The following is a 20,803-nucleotide window of genomic DNA, read 5'->3' on the forward strand; positions in this document are numbered from 1 at the left end:
AGCGCCCTTGAGGCTGCACTGAGGGTGATACAGCTGATGAAGCCGCTCCGCACAGCTAAGACGGGACAGCCAGGGCCCTGCTCACCCTGCCTGCAGCTCTTGGACAGTGACAGCACATGGGTGGCATCACACACGCACCATGGCCCTGGGTCATCACCTGGTTAACAAGGGCCTGGGTGTAGGATGGCTATCTGGACATCCAGATCTAATTCTCAGGAATACACACAAGCTTATATAAGTAGATACGCATATAAATACATGATATAAATACATCCTCTAGCAGCAACAACAGTCGCTTATGTGAATCTTCAATGGTTCTTTCCATCTGTAGATCTTGCAGGAGAAAGGTGGGAGATCCCAGAAGTTCATGGTCCATTCTGAAAAGGGGAAAGGTTACCTTTTCCCACTGTTGCATGCATGTCTCATGACAAAAATAATAATAATTATAATAATTAATTATGATACAACAGATCATTCTCACTACTCATGTCTATGAAGAACAGGCACTGCTTTTGTACGCACACACAGCCATCAATAAGGCAGAAGCTTTATTTACAGGATGAAATTCCTCCTTCAAAAAGAGCTAGAGACGAACCAAAGGAATATTAATGCAACATCATGAATACCAAATGCATTAAATTCTGATTCAATAAAAGGCAGACAGCTGGGTATTCTGATAAAAATGGGCCTTTATTTTTTAATTCTTCCTTTCATTACCTGGACTCTGTGTTGGTCAGAGCAACAACATGTAGTTTCTTTGATATGCAGCAAAACTGAAAACAATCTTGCAAGTAGCACAAAACAAAAACTCCCACAAAAGGGAAAGCTATAAAATTTGAGAGGCAACAAGGCTTTCAGAAGTGCCAGCTTCCCAGTGCAATGGCTGGAAGGGTGGCCTGGCCTGGCGGCAGTTCAATCATTTTGTAACGAAGGACAAATACTTTCAACATCCTGAGAAAGAGGGCGGAGGGGAGGGGGGCACGGCTCCCTTGCTTTCCCTCCTCCTGCTATTCTTTCTCCTCCCTCCCCCCACCCCTTGGATTTTCAATAGCTCTTTAGTGTTTCCATCAAAGGCTTTTACCATTCATCGTCCTTTCTGGTGCCTGCCTTCCACCTGTCTATCCATCACAGCCCTAACCCAGGTCCCCTTTTTTTCCCCCCTTTGCTATTTTTCATGCAGTGGGATTTGTTTATAAGCTTCTGTATTACCTAAGCTTGAGGGGAGGAGGCTGCTGGGAGGAAAGTGAGAAAGCAGGATTAAGGAGTAATAATTCAGCTCCGTTGCATTTCCATCTGAACGGTCATAAAATGTGCAAATCCTTTTCCTGGGAATTTCATGTCAGAGACCTTCCCTGCTGCTGCCCTTCATGTACTCCCTCTCATGTGAAACCTAGCCTCGGGAAAACTGCTTGCAGCTCCAAGGACACCAAGGGGCACGGCGGGAGAGCAGGGAGAAGGCTCGTACCAGCATGTGAGCAGGCAGGCACTTCAGATGCGGCTGCAAGCTACAAACAAGGGGGCAGGAGGCAGCAGCGGCTGAATCCGGCAGGATGGGAGCAGTAAATGAGGAGAGACTATTTAATCCAATAGCTCCCAGCACCCCCTGCCTATAATCAATTAGCCTGGGTAAAAAATAAGTTAACTTTTCAGGACCGTTCACTCTGTGAGAAAATGATACAGAAGTATACATGATTCACATCCCCATCAGCTTGAAGAGTTTCTACTGTCTCCTTTTTAGCTCATCAACTGTCACGAAGCACCAAAATAGGCATTTCTAGACCCCAAAGGCCCACCAGTAATCCATATTTGATAAAACTCTGTCAGAAGGACCACAGAAAGATATGGGTTAATGAATCTTTGTCATTGATTCTAACAGAGGTCAATGTGGCTGGATGTGGCTTCTATGGGGAGGAAGGGACCAAAAAGCTGAGTTGTGTGGGTGTACCCTTGCTACCTTAACAAACACAACCAGAACAGCAAGTAGTGTTAAAAAAAGGACTGTCTGGATCTACTCCCTTAACCTAGTGAGCCTACAGACCCTGTCTTGGTGGAACTTCATGCCATGTTTGCTGGACCTGGCAACAGCTGGAAACACTCTTTCACTTACTGGCACATCTTGGAAATACTGAGGATCACCCAACAGGTATCACATGTCAAGATAAGTTCATTTCTTTGATAGGCATTTATTATTTTTCAATAAAATTGAAAGAGATTGGTTTCCCATCAGAAGCTCAGTTCTTTGTTTGGTGGCTTCTTGAACAGTTTGACCATACATATGACAACACAAAATATATTTCACCTGCTTGCAGTAGCAGTTTGCTATAAACTCAGTCCATCAAGGATTTACAATTCTAGCAGCAGTGGGATATATATGAAATGAGAAGCCCTTTCATCCTTAAACTGCTCTGCAGTCTCATTGAGATGATGGAAGTCATTGTTTCTAAGGCCAGAGGAGTGCAGGAGTTCATTCAGCCAGTTCAGCTGTGCTAGGAGGAGGTGTGCAAACTGGGTCCAAAGACAAGAGAAACAGCAGCCCTTGGTTTTGTGGAACAGTCAAAAAGAAATCCTTAATGACGTTAGCCTTGCTTTTCAGGCTGAAGAGGAGCAGTATTTCCACCAACTACACGATCTCAACTCTGCCTTCCCCGAGGGCACTGCAAGAGGACAGACTGCGATCGCTCACCAGCGTCACTCTCAGATGTCTGTGTTCTTCCCACCCACCAGCAGCCTCGAACCTGAGCATGTCTTTGGCACGGCAGGTGGTATCCTTAATCCCACGGAGGGCCAGCCCGAAGCCAAGATTAGCAGAAGAATTTGTTTTCATTAAAATCCAACCTACCATTACCATCCTATCTGATGGTGCAGGTTTCAAATGCGCATGTCCAGCTATTCTAGCAGTAGTGTTTCTGCAGGGAAAGGGCAGTTCAGCAACCTGCCTCTTCACTTTCTAATGTCTTTCTTTTAATCAACAAGTAGCTAAAACAGACACAGCAAGGAATGTTAAATGCACCTCCTCCCAGAGAATTTTGCCGGCAAGGTCAATGGAATTGGGATTTCACCGTCATTATACTTCTTTTGACTGCAGAACTGGTCTGATTTTCCTCCCAGAGAATTTTTTATTATGGGCCCGTGGAAAAAATAAAATAAAATAAACATAAAGAGACATACAAATAAACACTAATATGTGCAGGAAAAATACAAACCTTAGCACCATGCACTCCCCTCATTATTAGACAAAGGTTGGAAGGGTTCATAAGTGTAAAATGCTCATGTGAATTATGAGACTACTGCTCAGTTTTCTTTCAAGTCGTGGGCTGGAAACAGATGGTGGCTGTAGCATTTATGACGGCGCAACATGTTACTGCAAGCCTAGCCATCTCTCTCTCTCTCTCCTCAAAAATGCAGCTGCAAGGAAAGTTGCGGAAAATCAGATTAATAGTCTCTTCCACCACACAGTTTTCCAGCCCTTCATCCCTGGCCAGCACATGGACAGAGCCATCTTGTATCCCAGCAAGAACGCTCTCCTAATGCCTCTCCTGAATGGTTACCACTGACTGGCTCATTTGATGGCTAGTTAAAATGAGGGGTTTGTTAGCATCTTAAAAAAGCCTCCAGAAAGCAGGTCTTTAAGGTCATAGCAGATGCCATGTGACCCCAAGCACTCCATAAGGGAAACACTCAAAAAGAAGCAATCAGACTGTCTTTCAGCTGTTTATTATTTATACATTCAGTTCAGGCCAAGCAGGTTGATCTATAGGGAAACAGGAAGACAAATACAAACATTTGCAAAAGCCTTTTCATGACTTAGGAGCTTAAACCTCACTTTCAAGCATGAGTAGAAATTTTTACAAGGGCAAATGCTTCTTGGTTTTCAATAAGATGGCCTTCCAGCAGCCATAAGTTTAGAGGTATCTTAGTGCCTAAAGATGGAAAGAGCAGCTAACCTAATATTTAAATATTCAGCCTGTATTTAAGAAAAAAAAAAGCTCAAGCTTCACTGCCTGGATATTTCAGTCCTGATGCAAATGCCCTGCTGCCTGCAGTATGTTCGAACCTCCAGCAAAGCTGCCCTTGCAATGTGAGTGCAGTACGAGTGAAATATCCCCCGTGGGGGGATATTCCCCACACCAGCTGGTGTTACCTTGGGGACAGCACATCTGCACTTGAAACCACGAGATGAGTCAGGGCACAACCCCTCAGCTCTCTAGTCACCACCGAGGGGCTTGTTTACACCAGGGAACAATTTAAATCGTGTGACACTATGCTGTTTGTCATCCACAGGATCTCCATGAAACACTTCTGTGTCACAATACCTCTGAGGCCTAAAGGAGCAGCAACTCACTAGCAGAAAATCCAGTAGCTGGGGATTTGGGCCCTTGTCCAGAAACAGATTTTTAGGATTATTTCTTCAATCAAGTTAGTTAAGAATCAGGCAAATATTAATTTTCCAGGCAAGTGTCACTGGTAAACCTGAGTATCCATGCTGCTTCCCTGACTTTCCTGGCCTCGCTAGCTGATGGAGAACATCAGCATCAACTTCACCACGTTCATCCTTACACATTCAAATGTGATCCTGCTGTTCTCCCTACAGCTGCAGATATGCAATGCAGTATTCTGCCTTCTGGGGTGTAGAACAAGACAACTGAAACCAAGACAGAAATCTACCATTTCCGTTACCACTTTTCAGCAGCACATCCAGGAAGTTGCTACAGAAATTCAGCAGTGTATACATTTGAAACTTTAGAAAGCCTTTTCCCAGAGGTAGAATCTTTCCAGTCACAGTGTGTCTATCATACTTTTAAAAGATCCAAGACCTTTCTTCTAAGGTACAAAAGGTAACTTGTTTTTTTTTTTTTTTTTTGAAACTCCATCCTGCAAAATTCATTAGTATCCTATGCAACAATGTATTTCCTGTAAATAATGAGCTATAAAGTGTATTAGAAGTTTCCACTTCTGGTTTTATCTTTTCCTGATCTAGTCTGCAAATTCTTTTGAAGTCACTTAAAGTGTTCTTCATGTATACTTGTTTTAGGAAATACCAGATCACTATTGGCACACTTCTCCTTAATTAAGTTAGATAAAGGAATCAAGATGATATGATCTGCTTAATTTCCCACCTTTTTAAGGTACTATTTTTAAGTTTGTTTTTTTTTCACTTGCCTTAGAAAAGAAACATGCTGAAGAAAGTAAGGAAGTGAGAGACCTCAGAGGCCCAGAGAGGGTAGCCATTGCTACGGGCTTTCTACTGTAGCAGAGTTGCTGACAGAAAGCTACTGAAAAGTTAAAGCTTTCCTTCAGTACTATGGTATAGTTTCCTGAAAGGTTGCAGATCGTTTCTGAAACTAGCATCACTCCGAGCAATGCACAAAAGGAAAACATCATGTTTACACTGATACCACAGCAGACTATTCAGGTCCTCAGTTCAGCAAGCCAACTCAGATCATGCCTAACTTGAAGCATGAGTAACTTCAAAGGAACATATCACATGCTTCAAGTTCAGCTTTCCACTGAGTACCTTGCTGAATCACAACTTAGGGGAATGCAGGGAGCTAATGGGAAACACTTGTACTTGCCAACCCTAGCTGCTAGGTCCCCAAGCCCCCATTAGGTATGCAGACAGGGCCTAACTGTTTTGGTTTGGCCAGCAGGCTCTTCACAACAAATGGATACAAGCTGCTAGGCAAACCATTCTGAAGTGCACATAAGAGAAATAGACATCCCTGAACAAATTGTGACAACATGATTTAAAAGCAGCATTTGTGGCCATCAGTAAAATGCACAAGCTGAGCATTAACCTGCAGGACTTATATGTGGCTTGTTGAAGAAACCATTCTAACTGTGATAAATTGCTTCTGTCACTTTTTTTTTTGTGGAAACCCATTGCAGTCAAGGGAAAATTCAGATCCTGAAGACATATTTTAGTAGCTTCCTTGCTCCGATGAGACCTTTGAGCAGCTCAATTTGCTATGGGTGAGTTTGGACCAAGAAGAGTCTTCCCTCCCAAGTGCGTGAGCACAGAGGCCTCAGTTTCCATGGGAATCTTGCTGCTAAGTAGATATCACCTCTCCTCAACCACGTCTTGCAGTATGAGACCTTCCCCTGCATGAGGGACATGTCAGCATCAGGGAAACATGGGTCCTCTAGGCAAGGGGAGAAGGGGGAAACTGCAGAGCTTGGTGGCAGCCAGGGAGGATGCATCTTCAGGCAGGACCTTTCGAGCACGAGGAGGCATATATTGGCTTCCTTGAAGTGCTGCAGCATCTCTCCCTCCTTCTCTGGCTCCACACAGCAGGCACAGCTGGGCATCAGGCTCCAGCAGGGCAGGGCTCAGAGCAGAAAATCTGGCCTCTTATAACTTCCCTGGTCTTCAGCTTAAACCAGCATCACCTTTCTACAGAAAAGAGAGGAAAAACCAAAGTGCGAAGGAAAAGGTGAAGTATGGCTGGAGCAAGGAGGAAGCCCCATCTGAAATGTCAGGCTGTTCCAGCAGTGAACTGAGCATGCAACAGGTACTTGAAATGTCACTGCTGGAAAACACTTTCAGCAAACAGCAGAAAGCAAACCTGAGGTTTGAGCGCCACAGCCTAGGGAAGGAAGGTAACACTCACAGCAACATCCTTGGGTCAAAATTGGCTGCTCTGCAGAACAGAGACAGAGGGATTTTGAAGCTAGCTGAGGTTTACTGAAAGCCTTGAAAAAAGAATAAGGATCAGATGCCCAAATCCCTTAGAACGCTGAAAAAAAAGTCACAGCCAGGAACTCCAGCAATTCTGGAGCGCTCTTGATACTTCAGTGCAGTCTACAAGTTTGAGTTCACCCCCAAAGGGATCTGAGGCCGCTCAGCACTTCACTCACAGGCCCCCTCTGAACAGAGTCTTCTTTATTGTGGTCAAACAGGGGATATCTTGAATTTATGTCTTGCTTCTCCCCTCGTGAGCAAACAAAACAATTTCTATGAGTAATTCTACCCACTAATTGCCAAGGAAAAGTCTGGTAATGAATGCTTCGCGTTTTTGACAGGTCAGAGGCTTCCCTAAACAAAGTTGCTGTTTTATGTTTTCTAACAGCACATGTTCACATCCGGGGACCTTGGCAAATTCCAGGGTGGATGAGTCTCTGTGGGAAATTGCTTTTCCAGATTTTCTTGTTTTAACTGCTCCAGGAAATGATTCTATTTTTACAACGCTAAACAGCAAAATATGAAACCATTATCTGCTTCATGTCAAGAGTTTCGGGTCAATTCTCAGGTAACTGCCATCTCCAGTGAAGTCAATAGGGTTGTATCTATTTCTGTAAGTTAGTGATCTGGCCAGTTATGTAATTGGTTGATCAGTTACTAGAACATAGAGCTAGCTACCATTGGCGTAAGGAGTGTCCCATTTTCATACGTCTCAAAGTCCATCCAAGCCCTGATGTATCGATAAGTGAAGTATTCAAGTATTATGGTCTATAAAGATGATTATTAACTGCTGAAAGATTTAAGCATGAACATTTTCCATCAACAGCTACTTTGTCACTGAATAATCTTTACATGTAGTAGATTTTCTGGATTCTTTTTTCACCTGCCAAATAAGCCAGGGTGGGATTTTCAACTGTCTGAAATGCTTTTCTTCTACTAATTTCCAGTTCTTCTCAAGAATCAAGATGTTTTTTTAATCCCCATGGATCATCTGCACTTCTGGGTGCTTCTATTCTGTGCGTGCCTGGTCTTAACAGCTACTCTCAGTTTCAAAGATGGACAGTAAAACCAGTTGCCTTCATTACAGAAGGTCAAAGTTAGTTTACAGAGGCCAAAACAGACCTGATCTTGGAAGGATGACTGTGCAACTTCCAGGTTGGGAACTATGTATTCTTGACTTTACACCTAACTGAAAAACTCACCAAACATCCCTCAAGAAACTAGCATACAGAAAACAAACTTAGAGACAATATCCAAGGAAAACAGTACCTAACCTATGACTCGTTCTTTGATTTACAACTGTGATTGTGAGCCCCACCTTACAGTCATATGCCATGATTATAGGTAGCAGTTCAACGAGAACCAGCCATAACTTTTTATGTGTTGTGGTGATTCTGAGCTAATTCAGCACATAATTTGGCCTGATGCAGCAAATAATTAGAATGACTAATGGGACAGATAACATTCCACAACTGAAAAATGAATGATCAATCTTCTGATCTTGTGCATTTTCTTTTTCATCTTTTTTTTTTTTTAAACTAAAATGTGCCACATTTCACATGAATTTTTATCTTTTTCCCATCTCAGATTTGTCTGTTATGGATATGACTGTGAGTTTTCAAATTATGTTCTCTGAGGTACCTGAACAGATCATCTTAAAGGGGATCACTAGCATTAGTAATGGCAGTCCTGAATCCACCCATGCCAGGAAAAGTTTTTCAGAAAAGAACAAATATGGCAAAACGGCAACCTCCATGGAAGCAAAGGAGAAGGGAATTCTCCCAGCTGTTCTTTAGTTGTATATACTAGTCTTGTTACTTCATCTTTGGGGTTATTTACAACATACTTCAACACTCTAAGGACAAGCAGTCCCCCATCCCACAAGTGGAACCCTGTGTCAGAAAAGCACACCCTGCTCAAAAACAGTAATAAACATCAACTCTGCTCCATTTGCCCAAAGTCAGTGGGATGTTTGTCCAAAGTTACAAGCATGTTTAGGCACTAGTTTGAAGAAGGGCAAACGTGCTTTTTCGTGTTAGGGCCTGGGAAAAGAATTCAGGATTGGGCCCATGATAAAAACAGCTCCCTTAGGAAACGTTACCCACACCATAAAAGGAATGAATAACAATGATGTGAGAAATACAATGAAAAATTGTCTACTGAATTTTCGCAAATTCCCATAAAATATGAGTCTTCATTTGTTCTATGTGCGTAATTTTTACTACAAAGTCATGAAAGGTTGACTCCTTAGAAATGCAGGAAATGACCAGCTCATGATAGCATAACAGGCCGCACAGTGCATGGGCTGAAAGCTGGATTTTCATCTGTCACTACATTCTTTGATATGGCAGTGGTTTTTGATCACGTATCCAATGCACGATAATTAGGCAAAATGACTTACCCTCAATCTTTTCAGTATTTAGCTCTAAGGGTGCAAGGATTCATTCCTGGAAAGGGAAGATGGTCGTGTGATTTAGGGCACTGGATGAGCACTCAGATCTGAGTCTTATCCCTGGTTCTGCCATAGCCTTGCTGTGTGACCTTGCACAGTCATTTCTCCATGCCTCGGTCTCGCCTAAAATGGGATAACAATAGTTCTTTATTTCAGAGGGGGTATGAGTACAAACCTGTTCAAGGCTGTGCTGCAGTGAGACACTACAGCAAAGAGCAGCACAGAAAAGCTCAAACATGAATAATACCTTCTATTAAAATGTGGGAAAACACACGGTAATTATTTAAATAAAATATAAAATACAAAATATAGGCTCAATTTTGGGGAATAAAATACTGATGGGCTTCTCTCTTTTACCTGAAATTAAAGCACACTTAAGTGGGATCCTCAAGGGTTTAAACAATCTTTATCTAGAGATCTGTTAGTCTAGAAGCTGTGGAGTTAGGAACACCAAGAAAATGACTTCCTTGAATACAATTATGTACCTCTGCTTTGTTTCTGTTTTAAAGCAACCAAGATTTCCAGCCCAAGAGAGGGTAAGTTAAATATTCAGGATAAGATTTTCAAAGCCATGGAAGGGGCTTACAAATATGATTTCCTTCAATTTACTGTAAAATATGAGCATGCAAATCTGAGGGAGCTTTGAAACTTCATCTTTGCTTTTGGGTAAACTTTCAAATTAAATTATGAAGGGAACGTGGATTTTAATTGAACTGTCAGATGTCTGGAAAAGCTTGAACACCACTATTCCAGAGTTACACTGCTACTGGATTTGGACAGAGCTTCAGCAGTGAGCCTTCAGTAACAAATATTTTTCCAAATGCAAAGATGAATCTTCTCCTCTCCACAAAAGCTTGTCTATATAAGAGCATTTGTTTTTCACGTGAGGGATCAGTTATGGGCCTGTTGGCCTGGGAGATAGGATCTCAGGGCACATGCCTAGATAAAGCAATTGATTTAGAGATAAACAGATCAAAGACTGTTCTCTCAGGCAGGAGGAGAGCGAACAGATATATGATGAGAAAGAACCTAGGAAGGGAAAATCCTTCTTGAGAGAGAAAAAGAGAGAGATGGGAAAGTCAGGCAGAAAATAGCTGGAAAACAGCCCACAGAACGGGAATATGGACCCAAGGAAGACAGCCAAGAGAACCTGGAATACTGAAGCCCACTGGAGGGAGGAGATGTGTGAGATGCTGTTCCAAGCAGAGTAAAAAGCCTAAGCTCAAAGACACAGAAGAACCAGAGCTGCCTGGGAACCTCCAGGGCTGGAGAGGAGCAACTGCCTGCAGTCACCACACACTAACAAAGCAGATGCCAAGCAGGATGGAGAACAGAAGAAAAGGAAAGAAAACTGGCACGTATTCCTTGATTTCACTCAATACAAGCAACTGAAGGGCAGCTCTGGAAAGATGAAGCACAGCATTAAACATAATGACTTGACTAGAGAATCAACACTCATGCACCATATTATATTAACCATATTATATTAACATGGAGATTGTTTTCAGGCACTGTCTTCCAAATATGCTTTTCGATCAGAAAAGACCACAAAATCAGACCAACAACTTCTGAACCTTTGGACAGAGGAAGTGACTGTGGAATCTAAATGGAATAACATTTTGCCAAAACACTTTGCCCCCAAATCTCTACTTAGTTTGTGCAAGGACAAAAATGACAAGATATTTAAGGATTGCATGGAAACGCGACTTTCAACAACTACCATTTTAAATTCATTCCTTAAGTGCCCCACTAGCCACCCACCCCATGAATAACAGAGCTGTTCAACACATATCTGGCGGCTCCAACTGCTCACACCCTTTCCCCTAACACTCCACATGTTGCACTCTAAAGTCCAGATGGAGTCAGCTCCAATAGACAGTGGAAGAAGATATGACACGGCATTCACAAATGCACAGAGAACTGTTTAATTTACAGCCACAATGGTGAAACAAACCATTTCAGAGCTTGGACATTCAAAGTTAAGTCTGACACTCATTCTTATATTCACTTATTGTGCTTAAGTATTAGAGAACACAGGATTACATTAACAGTACACAACAATCTGAGATCCCTGCAGGACCAAGTAGTGAAAGGGATGAGCAAGAATGAGGGACCAGCCCCTCAAGTGGTGTAAGCTGGTACAGCTCCATTGCAGGCAACAGAGCAATGGTGATTTACACCAGCTGAGGATATGGCCCTTGAAATGTCCAACTTAACTTTGAATTGATGTCTCCTGTGTCACAACCTTTAATGTTACTGTTCCTTCTGGTTGTATTTGCCATCTCAAAGAAGGCCTACTAACACCATAGCCTGTAATGTTCAAAAGGCTGGCGGGTAGTATCTCAGCTGGACAACAGTAAATGATACTTATGTCATGACACTACTCCTCATATTTTAAAACCATGGACTGGATCCTCATCTGATGTAAATTAGCTTAGGGGAGGCTGAAGTCAAAAAACTTTTGCCAATTTATACTAGCTGAGAATATAGCCCTGAGATTTTTGTGTTTTCTGCTGCATGCCATATAAACACTGTGCTTGAGAGCAAAGACTCATGTGCGTTTCATTCCTCGTAACAAAATTAACTCAACACTACAAGTCTCAAACAAATGACTACTGGAGAAGACTCCGTTCAGTCTTCATTCCCTCTTGGTTTGCTGAATTTGGCATAACAAATTTATTTGCTGGCACCAGTAAAATGCATGCCTTGGCTTGCTCTTTTCCAAGACTTTAACAGAGGGCCAGACTCACTGGTGGTGTAAATCAGCAGAGCTCCATTATACTCAACAGAGTTACTCCAGGGGATCTGGCCCACAGACTTGAATGCAGCCTCTTATGCCAGTGCAACCAAAGGACTCTCAAAAAGTTGTTTTGCAAATTATTCCACTTAAGTGACTTTGACATCCTTTTATATCTGCACAGTGTCTGAGTGGGTCACATAATGCTTTTCATCTACATGATTTTAATGGATAAATGATTTTTTTTCATTAGATATCTTTTAGACAAAAACGGAACGGAGCAACATTATTGGCATCCCACTGAAACATAAATATATAAATTACATTTTATACACTTTTTTAAACGCAGACACATACATTCATGTGCATAACATTGTGAACAGTACACTTAGTGGAAAACAAGCACAGACAATCTTAGTTAAATGTATTTCCAGTTTTGGTGCTCAACAAATACACTGGGAAAATGATCACAAAATAGAACGGTGACTAACTCTATCTCTGCATTAGCATCTGAAGCCAATAATGCCTGTTAGATAACATTGCTTTGTCTGGTTGAAATTGGACATAGCTACCGGAACGGGTTGGGGGGGGGGGGGAGGAGGGGAGGATGTCTGAACTATATTTAAAGAAATGGAAAGGTTAAAAATCTCTCTCTCTGTTGTTTTAAGGTTCTGCAGTTCATTCACATTTGAAGATATTTTTTGAGTGGAAACACTGTCTTAAGATAACATTTCGTCGTTCCAAACTAAGAGGAGAAAACTCTTTCATCTCTTAGATGTTTCACAAAGAAAAGAAACCAGTAGTTCATTTTACATATCCAATGAGATAATCCAAATAAAACAAAGGGTACATAATCCAAACTACTGGGGTGGGGCAGTGATTTTGGCCAAGTGAGTAGCCATGTCATATCTGGCACAGACCTGAATTTCCAAAGCAGTAAAGAAGGATTTAGCCATGTGGCTCCCACTGAAATCCATGGGGAGCTGAACATTTAATCCTTTGGCACTTTGAAAATACAGGACCTTGTGCCAGAGTATTTTATCTGCCCTGCTATAGTTAAAATAGATTTTGATGTTATTTGGGCTATTCTACTACAAAAATATGACCACAAAATGCTTTTTTTTTCTTTTTTTTTTTTTTTTGGTTCAAGAAAACATAGCAGGCTTTCTCAGGTATATAAAACTGTTAATTTTTAGATAAAAATACAAACTTCACCTTTACAAAAACACATATTTCTGTTGAATACACATAAAGCATAACATTTTACCAAAAATAAAGAATTTTAGGTTTTGTTCAAATATTTGCAGCACGGTAGTTCCCATGCCACCATGACATTGTACAATGCAGATACAAGAATTTGTACATTTCACACAGCTCCAACATGTGAAATAAAAGTATCTGTATACTGATAAGAATGACAATTGCTAACACAATATCGCTAGTAGGCAACTGGCATAAATCTTAAAGGAAAAAAAAAGGATTTCTGCATGGATATCCTATGATTTGTTTACGCACTTCTCTTTTTTTTCTCTTTTTTTTTCTTTTTTTTGTAATGCTTTAAATTACGGGGGAGGTTGGGGAACATAAACCAAGAAACGTCTAGAAAATTATGCATAGGTATACCATTTTTATTTTAATACATCTCATTAGTTTGCATCCCACTAGGAGAAATACCATAATGTTTTGTGTTCTGCTTATTGTTATACCAGTCTTTTATATGTGTTATTGGCAAATGTAGTCCGAGAGATAATAAAAAGCTAGGCAAAGAGTAAAAAGAAAACTTAATAATCACTTTATGGTGTAAAAAAAAAAAAAATCCACTTAAGGCTCCCCAGAAGGTTTTTTTTGTATAGACTTTTAAAACACCACCAAGCAAGGATGTATTGTTCTATAGTGTTTGCGTGGCATTTGATCATTTCATACATTCCTGCATTTTTTGTGCCTGAAGTCCATCAGCATCCATCCATCTTCATCAAGAACGCAGGCACATTTCTTGACGTAAAGCACCGTTGACTGCTCTGACAGAAGTCCACTATTCACTTAGATTTTTGTCATGTTTTTGGGTACTTTGGGTATCCTCCATTCATTCAACTGTCTTTTTTCTTTTCTGTTTTTCTTTCTTTTTTTTCTTTTTTGGACAGGGAAGCTTCCTATTGTTTCACAGAGTGCTACAATACTTGCTTTGATGTCACATTAAACAAATGTACATTGTCTCTTTGTTCTCATTAAGTGTTCTTTTGAGCCAGTTTTTTCACATAGGAGAACAAATAAAGTATACAGTCAATAAGCACCATACATAGTAGGTTCAGGAATGTAACAAACCATGTACATCCATGTCCCAGAGAGAAGTTTTTTTTCTAGCTTATTTTCACCTTACATCTGCAGGAGAGAAAAAAGATACAATAACTCTATGATTAGAATCAAAGGTCCTATCCTCTAAGTAGATGACTTAAAAAAAACTGTTCTGCATGAAGAGTCACTAACCTGGGACAAGAAGTTCTAAATGCTGTTTTGATTGAGTTTACATGCTCACTTTTAAAGTTGAATTTTAGAAAATCTTTGCTTCTATCATACTACTCCCAATAAATACCTGTTAATCTGAAACAGGATATGAAGTTTAGCATTTTTTAGAAAAGATACATCAGTATAAATGAAAATTGCCATTGGGAGTTTATGTGCAAAAATAGGTGCTTTAAATTAAATTCACTGTCATACAGGCGTTAGGCACATCCACTGCAAAATTCAAATAATTCCCACTCCAAATACTAGAATCAATTGCAAGTACTGCAGTTTACATAATTTCAAGTCATTAAGCAATGAAAACTCTGTACTTAATTTGGAATGTGTATTGCCATCATCATACATTGCTAATATGTTGGCCAAAGGAATTCAGTCATTTTTGCATTGAGAGGGTGTTAGTTTTTCACTACACTGAAAAACTGATGAATTTTGATAAGTGACTGGCATCATCCTACTGAGACTGAACAGACCAAGAAAAAGATCTTAATTTTCTGGTGTAAGTAGCACAGGGCCCTGCAACACAAAAATGGAATTTCTAAGCATCTTCCTTCTCAGGTAGGCAGATCAACAGACCACCTTCGGTGCATGTACAATCAATCCCAGTTCATGCCAAAACAAGGGTTTGATGGTCATGCATATAATAATATTTACCATGTACATATGCTCAATGTTTTACAGCCAATGACTTAGAATACAACAATTTGTAACCTGGCAATTCATTCATGCATTATTATGTGATGCTTTGACCTCAGAAATCAGTAATAATGAAACAAAAGCAGAGGCAATGGAACTTGAAATTTCAGAAGCTGAAGTATTAGCACCCTCCAAAAAAATAATAAATAAATAAAAGAAGAAGAAAAAAATAGGCAAGAAGAGGAAGTAGCTCAAGAATGTAAGATGCTGATGGTGATGTGGAGCTTAAAAGAAAAATACCAGCAGGTAGAATTATCAAAGCCAATCAAATCTAATCTCTTTGCAGCCTTGAGGTAGCAAGTGTCAAGATTTTGAACAGTGATTAAGTTGAAGTGATGATATTTGATTAAGTTTTCCAGTACTTGTGCTATTAGGGTGTTCAGCATATAGGTCCTACCTGAATATCAAATAGTTCCAGTAGGTTTTATGTTGGTTTTAACTTTTTTCGTTTCCGTTTTTTACCTGATTCCCTAGGCCTTCCTGTTAACATAAGGGCAGGGCTGGTAAAAAGCCCTAAGGTAACGCATTTTGTTGAACACTGAAGTAATAAATACTCAAACCGTTTACATTTCAAAGAAATCTCATTATATTTTGCATTAAAGTAATAACTTTATAACATCTGATTTGACATTCCGTTTACAAAGTAATTATACAAAAGTAAAGAAATAATAAACGAAGTTGGCATTGCATACGTCATTTCCAAGATCCATCTATAATTACTGTTACCATGCCGTATTCAACATTTGCTTTCAGCTCTGTAGTTAAGCTATTTTCAGCTCACCATCCACTTGCTGGTGCAAGTTTTGTTCCTATCGGTAATGAAATCCTAGAAAACTTTATTCTTCCATTCCAATTCTACCCCATTTTTTCACACACAATTGATCTAGCAGAACTGTTTTTTCCAAATACAAGACAGAAAAAATATCAAGCCATACACACAACAAAAATAACCATTTTTAATGTGTTTTTGTCTACTCATAACTCAACCTAGTCTGAGCTAAAACACTCAGCTTGGATTATAAATTATGTCCAATAAAAATCACAGCAGAGACCTATCTTTGCTTTCACACAAATTCTAATTCTTCTGCTCTGTACATAGCAACTGAAGTTTACATTCACTTAGACCAGGTTTATGTCTCCAAGCTAGACAGAGGCAGTACAGAAAATCCTTCCTTACCCAGACACCTATGAAATCCATCACCATTGGGCAGCTTTCCTCATATATATTTACTTGCTCTTCACTGACTTTAATCTCAGAGCTGGGTCTACTGAACCCCTAAATTCCTGGCAGAAGTGAAAGCAAACTTTTGAGGTTACTTTCAACCAAAATCAGGAGAATGGGAGGTGTTCAAGTCCTGCATTTATTGCACCCTAGCAAGAGGATCTGAGCTAGCAATTTTAGGTGGTTTTATGAAAGTCACGTTGAACATAAGTATTCTTCCCCACAAATCTTTCCCCATGATAATTTAAATGTTGTCTTGAGAAGGCAAACACGTATTTAACCTAACAACTGCCAATAAATTCTTGACTATATATACATAAGAAAACAACAGGAACTGGCACTGTTGTTTCAAAACTTCTTACTTCTGAATAAAAAATTTATTCTTAAGTGCTTTATATTCATTTCATTAATATTTTCCCCAAGGTCAAGTAAATCTCAGCCTTAACCCTGTCTCCACAAAGTCTAAAAAAATTAGGCAACAGAGTTCACCAATAAGCTGCAACAGGACAACCTTTAACTTAGTTAAGCAAGACTTGAATAATATCGGTCCTTTACTTTTATTTAAAGGCTGACCTAATGAGAATTGATAGAATTTAAACTTTAAGTCCAAACTCTTTATCCAGCACAAACTGTTCCTAATTTTGCATCTTCAACATACGGAGAGGTAGCTGGGGGCTTCTCTACTTAAGTTCACCAGAAGTAAAATTTGCTTTACATTCTTTACTAATATAAAAACAAGGTCCATATGAAATAAGCATTAATGCAAAAATAAAAGGAAAACATACCAGTTTCTTCTTCTCTATAATCTGAATTAGTATTTGATGATGTACAGGTGCATTCCATATGCTCTTCTAATCTCACCAGAACTTCTTTTAATTTTGGCTTTTTTCTAATATATTCCACTTTTGCCACCTATAAAATACGATGAGGTACGTACTGAGACACATTAACATAGTTCAGGACTGAAGACAGGTAACTATATACCCCTATTTTTGAATGAAGCCAAACCCATACAAAATGTCAGTATACTAATCATCTTTTATCTTAATTGTGCATCATGTAACCATTTATTGCACTATTTGTTTACTCAAGTTCAGCACTGTGAAACAATTTTCTTTTCCCCCAAGAGATAAAACAATTTCCCATTCATTTCATTTTGAAGTTTTAAGCAACTCACTTTTCACGTATACCACAATAAACTTATGTAGGGATTTCAATCAGTGTTTGTTCTTGTAGACTGCTACTTTTAGCATGCTTTTCTGTATATGTTGACCACTGTTCTTAAGCTGAAGGCTAACAGTAAAGACATTAGGTTGGTTTGTAACACATTTTATAATTCACAAACTGTTGCCTTCAAAGCCCTCTGAACGTAAAGCACCCAACTCTTCAGAGAACCAGCATCCAAGTATCAGCTTAGAAAGCAGTAATCTCAGTCCTACTCACTTCTTGCAGGGACTGGGACTTGCTTACAAGAGCGCCCATGCACTGTTGTTAGGTCCAAGGGAACTGCCACTTGCAAACTGGATCCAGCCTTTGGCTTTATTGTGGATGGCTAGCAGGTACACTATTCCTCTCCGATCCATCCAACAGCTTCCAACTGCATTGCTCCACTTTGGGCCAAAGCACTGGCATCCTTAAGAGAAAAGTCTGGAGGGCAAGGTGAGGTTGAAGGAAGGAGCATGCTGGAGAAGCTCTGGCTACATGGAAGTCTCCCATGTGAAGGAAATCAATGCAGAAAAAAAGGACGTTGGGGTTGGGGGGACACTGAACATGAGGAAACCTGATCAGCTCGATGCCAGCAAGCAGGAGAGGAGGCACAGCACAGGGGGCAGGAACACTGCTGGGCTGGGACTCTGAGATGGGTTGTGGGGTGCTGGGTGTAGAGTTGTGCTAAGTGTCACAGGTGTGATGGTCATGTCCGTGCAACAGGACATATGGCATACTGTGAGAAAAGAAAGTGATAGACAGTGTGTAAGGGGTCAGTGTTGAGTTTACAATTGTGTCGAACACTGCATGAATAGGTGGTAACCATTTGCTTGAAATGGAAAGCATTGAAATGAAATCATGTCTTCTCAGTCCTACTAATGATTTATCTACCATTTGACAAAAAGAGGACTGCACTGTGTCTGTCCCAGCAAACAAGAAGACTACATAACACAGGTATGCATTATAAATGAGATAGATGAGGGAGCAGAAGAACAAGAGAGGATGGTTGCCTATAAAGAAGTTAAATGACAGAGCCAAAAAGTCCAGTCCAAGCAAAACCTCCAGCTACTACCAAATAAAGCATTCACAATTACAGACTGTCCTGGTAATACTTTACTTGTGTGTTTGGTGGGGTTTTAATGTTCCAAATCAACCTTCACACTGCAAAAACCATTCCCTGGCCCTCCCAAAAATGGAACAACAGTCTCACAAAATGAGAGTGGTGGCTGGAAAAAACATCACATTCCCAGTTCCCAGAAACACTCTTCTGGCTCTGTGGACAAAAAACTACCAGGGACCTCTGAATGACAGTAACAGAAGCTAGAGCAAAACCCTGGCCTTATTAAAGTCAATGGGAGATCTGCCATTGCTTGCACAGAGCCAGGATTTCAAATCCACATTTTAGTCACCACCTCTTCTGTCAACAGGATCTGGAGACTATTTTCATTTATCCAGCAAACAAAAGTTGCAGAAAGACAGATGCAGTAACAAAAATGTCCACAATAAAAGGTATCTTCCAAAACTGTCAGATCTCCATATAAACAGATTAAGAGCTGGCCGTGACATACAAGAATGCTTTTGCTTGAAGATTAACTATGGGTTGAAGCAGTATGTTTCAAAATCTCCTATCAGAACCCAACTCCATCAAGCCTTTGAACGCAAAGATTTGAAAATGTATGGTAAGACTGACTCATCTGGCATCAAAGGATGACTAATCCTCAAAATTTACAAAAACAAACAGTAATTAAGACACCTCCATCACTAGAGACAAAGAAAGAGACCCAGCAATCATGAAACACTTTTCAGATCTGCCATGCTTATTACAGCTGTTGGAATAAACCAGACTTATTGAAAATTACATGCAACAAAAATAAACTGTAATCAAGCTTTATGAAGTCTGTCCCTGTTTTGCTTTGTTGTCCAAACTGAAAGATATATGTAGTTCCTGTGGCTATTTGGTATTAAACAACAGTAAAAAAAAAATAATAAAAATTAAAATTAAAAAAAAATAAGATGATGCCTTGAAGAAAAGGATCATAATGAATTTAAGAAGCAGTTTAAAGGTCTGTTTTTTCTTTCCCTTTTTTTTTTTTTTTTTTTTTTACTATGCTGTAGTTAATATACAATCCAGCATACATCTCTATGCCTTGTTTCATGCTACACAAGTTAAAGGAATGACGTTTTTCAGTATGTTGTAAACATTCAAACTGAAGCAGCACACAGTAGAGTTAAATTGCTGTGCTTGTGTCATCTCCTAGCACCTGCTGCCAAACAGGACCTGTAATTAATGCTAATCTAAAATGATAAAGGTTGCAGGTCAGATTTTCAGTGGCTATAAACAGGGATGGCTATGCTAACAGCATGGCATTTGGCCTTCTGTTAGCATCTTTTTTCTTCTTTGCATTTTTGTCCCTGGTGTTTATCTTGTGCAGTTACTATCATGAGTATTATTACCAAACTCTTTGAGATGGCCAGTCCTCAACAAACTACCCAAACCAACATCAGCTTCTTTTACTTGTCTCTAAAGCAACAAAACTAAAAACCACAACAACCTCAAATCCCTCCAGAACTGCAAAATATTACTATATAAGAACTAAGAGAAAGTAAATTAACTGAGTAGCTTAGTTAAAAGATGTGTAACCAGTGGGAGGCACTGTATCTGATTCACAGTAGAGCCTACCTACTACCCTGCAGTATGGTGTAGTGGCTAGGTAAAAATGAAAATAAAATTTGATAAAAATATGTGAAAAATATGTGGTCTCATGGAACGTCATGGGAACACATAGCGCTCCTTCGTGAGAGACAATATCTGGGAGTAGCAGCAGGTGGAAAGCAACACTGTAAGTAAAAGCATACAGAACACCTCTAGCACAAAGCCAGAATTTATCAAGGGCAGGAACTTGCAAGATGAGTCTCAATGCAGAAAATTCCTTGTAACATAGTAAGCAGCAAAACTCATGTGGCTGATCACTAAATAAATGATGAGAAATAAAACCGAAAAATGGCTGAATGAGGATGATTCTTGGGATTAGTTATTTCTTCCATATTAAAGTAGGTGTGTTCTGATAAGATGGAGGGAAAACCTACCCTCACCTCACAACTGTGATCTTTACAGCCCTCAGGTCTGCGAGCAAGATGCAGGCCTACAGAGCGCAAAGGCATCAGAAGGACTGAGCAGGGATCCTGGCAAGTCACTGTGCATTTTGTGGGACCCGAGCCGCCGCTCCAAGGACAGCAGGATGGGCACGGTGCCTTCCAGGAGACACTGTGCCAGCTGTGTGCGCCTCCCCAGCA

At 40.1% G+C, this 20,803-nt stretch overlaps 1 protein-coding gene across 9 annotated transcripts in view; it reads right to left on the reverse strand.

Annotated features, from left to right (window-relative positions):
- Positions 1 to 359: 359 nt before the first annotated feature.
- PDGFA (platelet derived growth factor subunit A) overlaps positions 360 to 20,803 on the reverse strand; it is a 36,391-nt gene continuing 15,947 nt past the window's right edge. The window contains exons 5-8 of one of the 9 annotated variants that reach the window (XR_005824547.1): positions 17,089 to 17,215; positions 15,479 to 15,561; positions 14,353 to 14,466; positions 11,033 to 14,247 (exon numbers count right to left, since the gene is read on the reverse strand). Coding sequence is in view for 5 of the 9 variants with exons in the window: in XM_040574551.1 (XP_040430485.1) it covers positions 9,121 to 9,254; positions 17,089 to 17,215 (261 nt within the window). In the remaining 4 variants the exon portion in view is untranslated. Of the gene's footprint in view, positions 378 to 671; positions 3,406 to 3,694; positions 6,392 to 9,080; positions 9,255 to 11,032; positions 14,248 to 14,352; positions 14,467 to 15,478; positions 15,562 to 17,088; positions 17,216 to 20,803 lie in introns of those variants that run through there. The other 8 variants (XM_040574551.1, XM_040574549.1, XM_040574550.1 and 5 more) reach the window with 8 other exon arrangements.

Source organism: Cygnus olor, chromosome 15 (assembly GCF_009769625.2).
Source record: "Cygnus olor isolate bCygOlo1 chromosome 15, bCygOlo1.pri.v2, whole genome shotgun sequence".
In the NCBI taxonomy this organism is placed as follows: Eukaryota; Metazoa; Chordata; class Aves; order Anseriformes; family Anatidae; genus Cygnus; species Cygnus olor.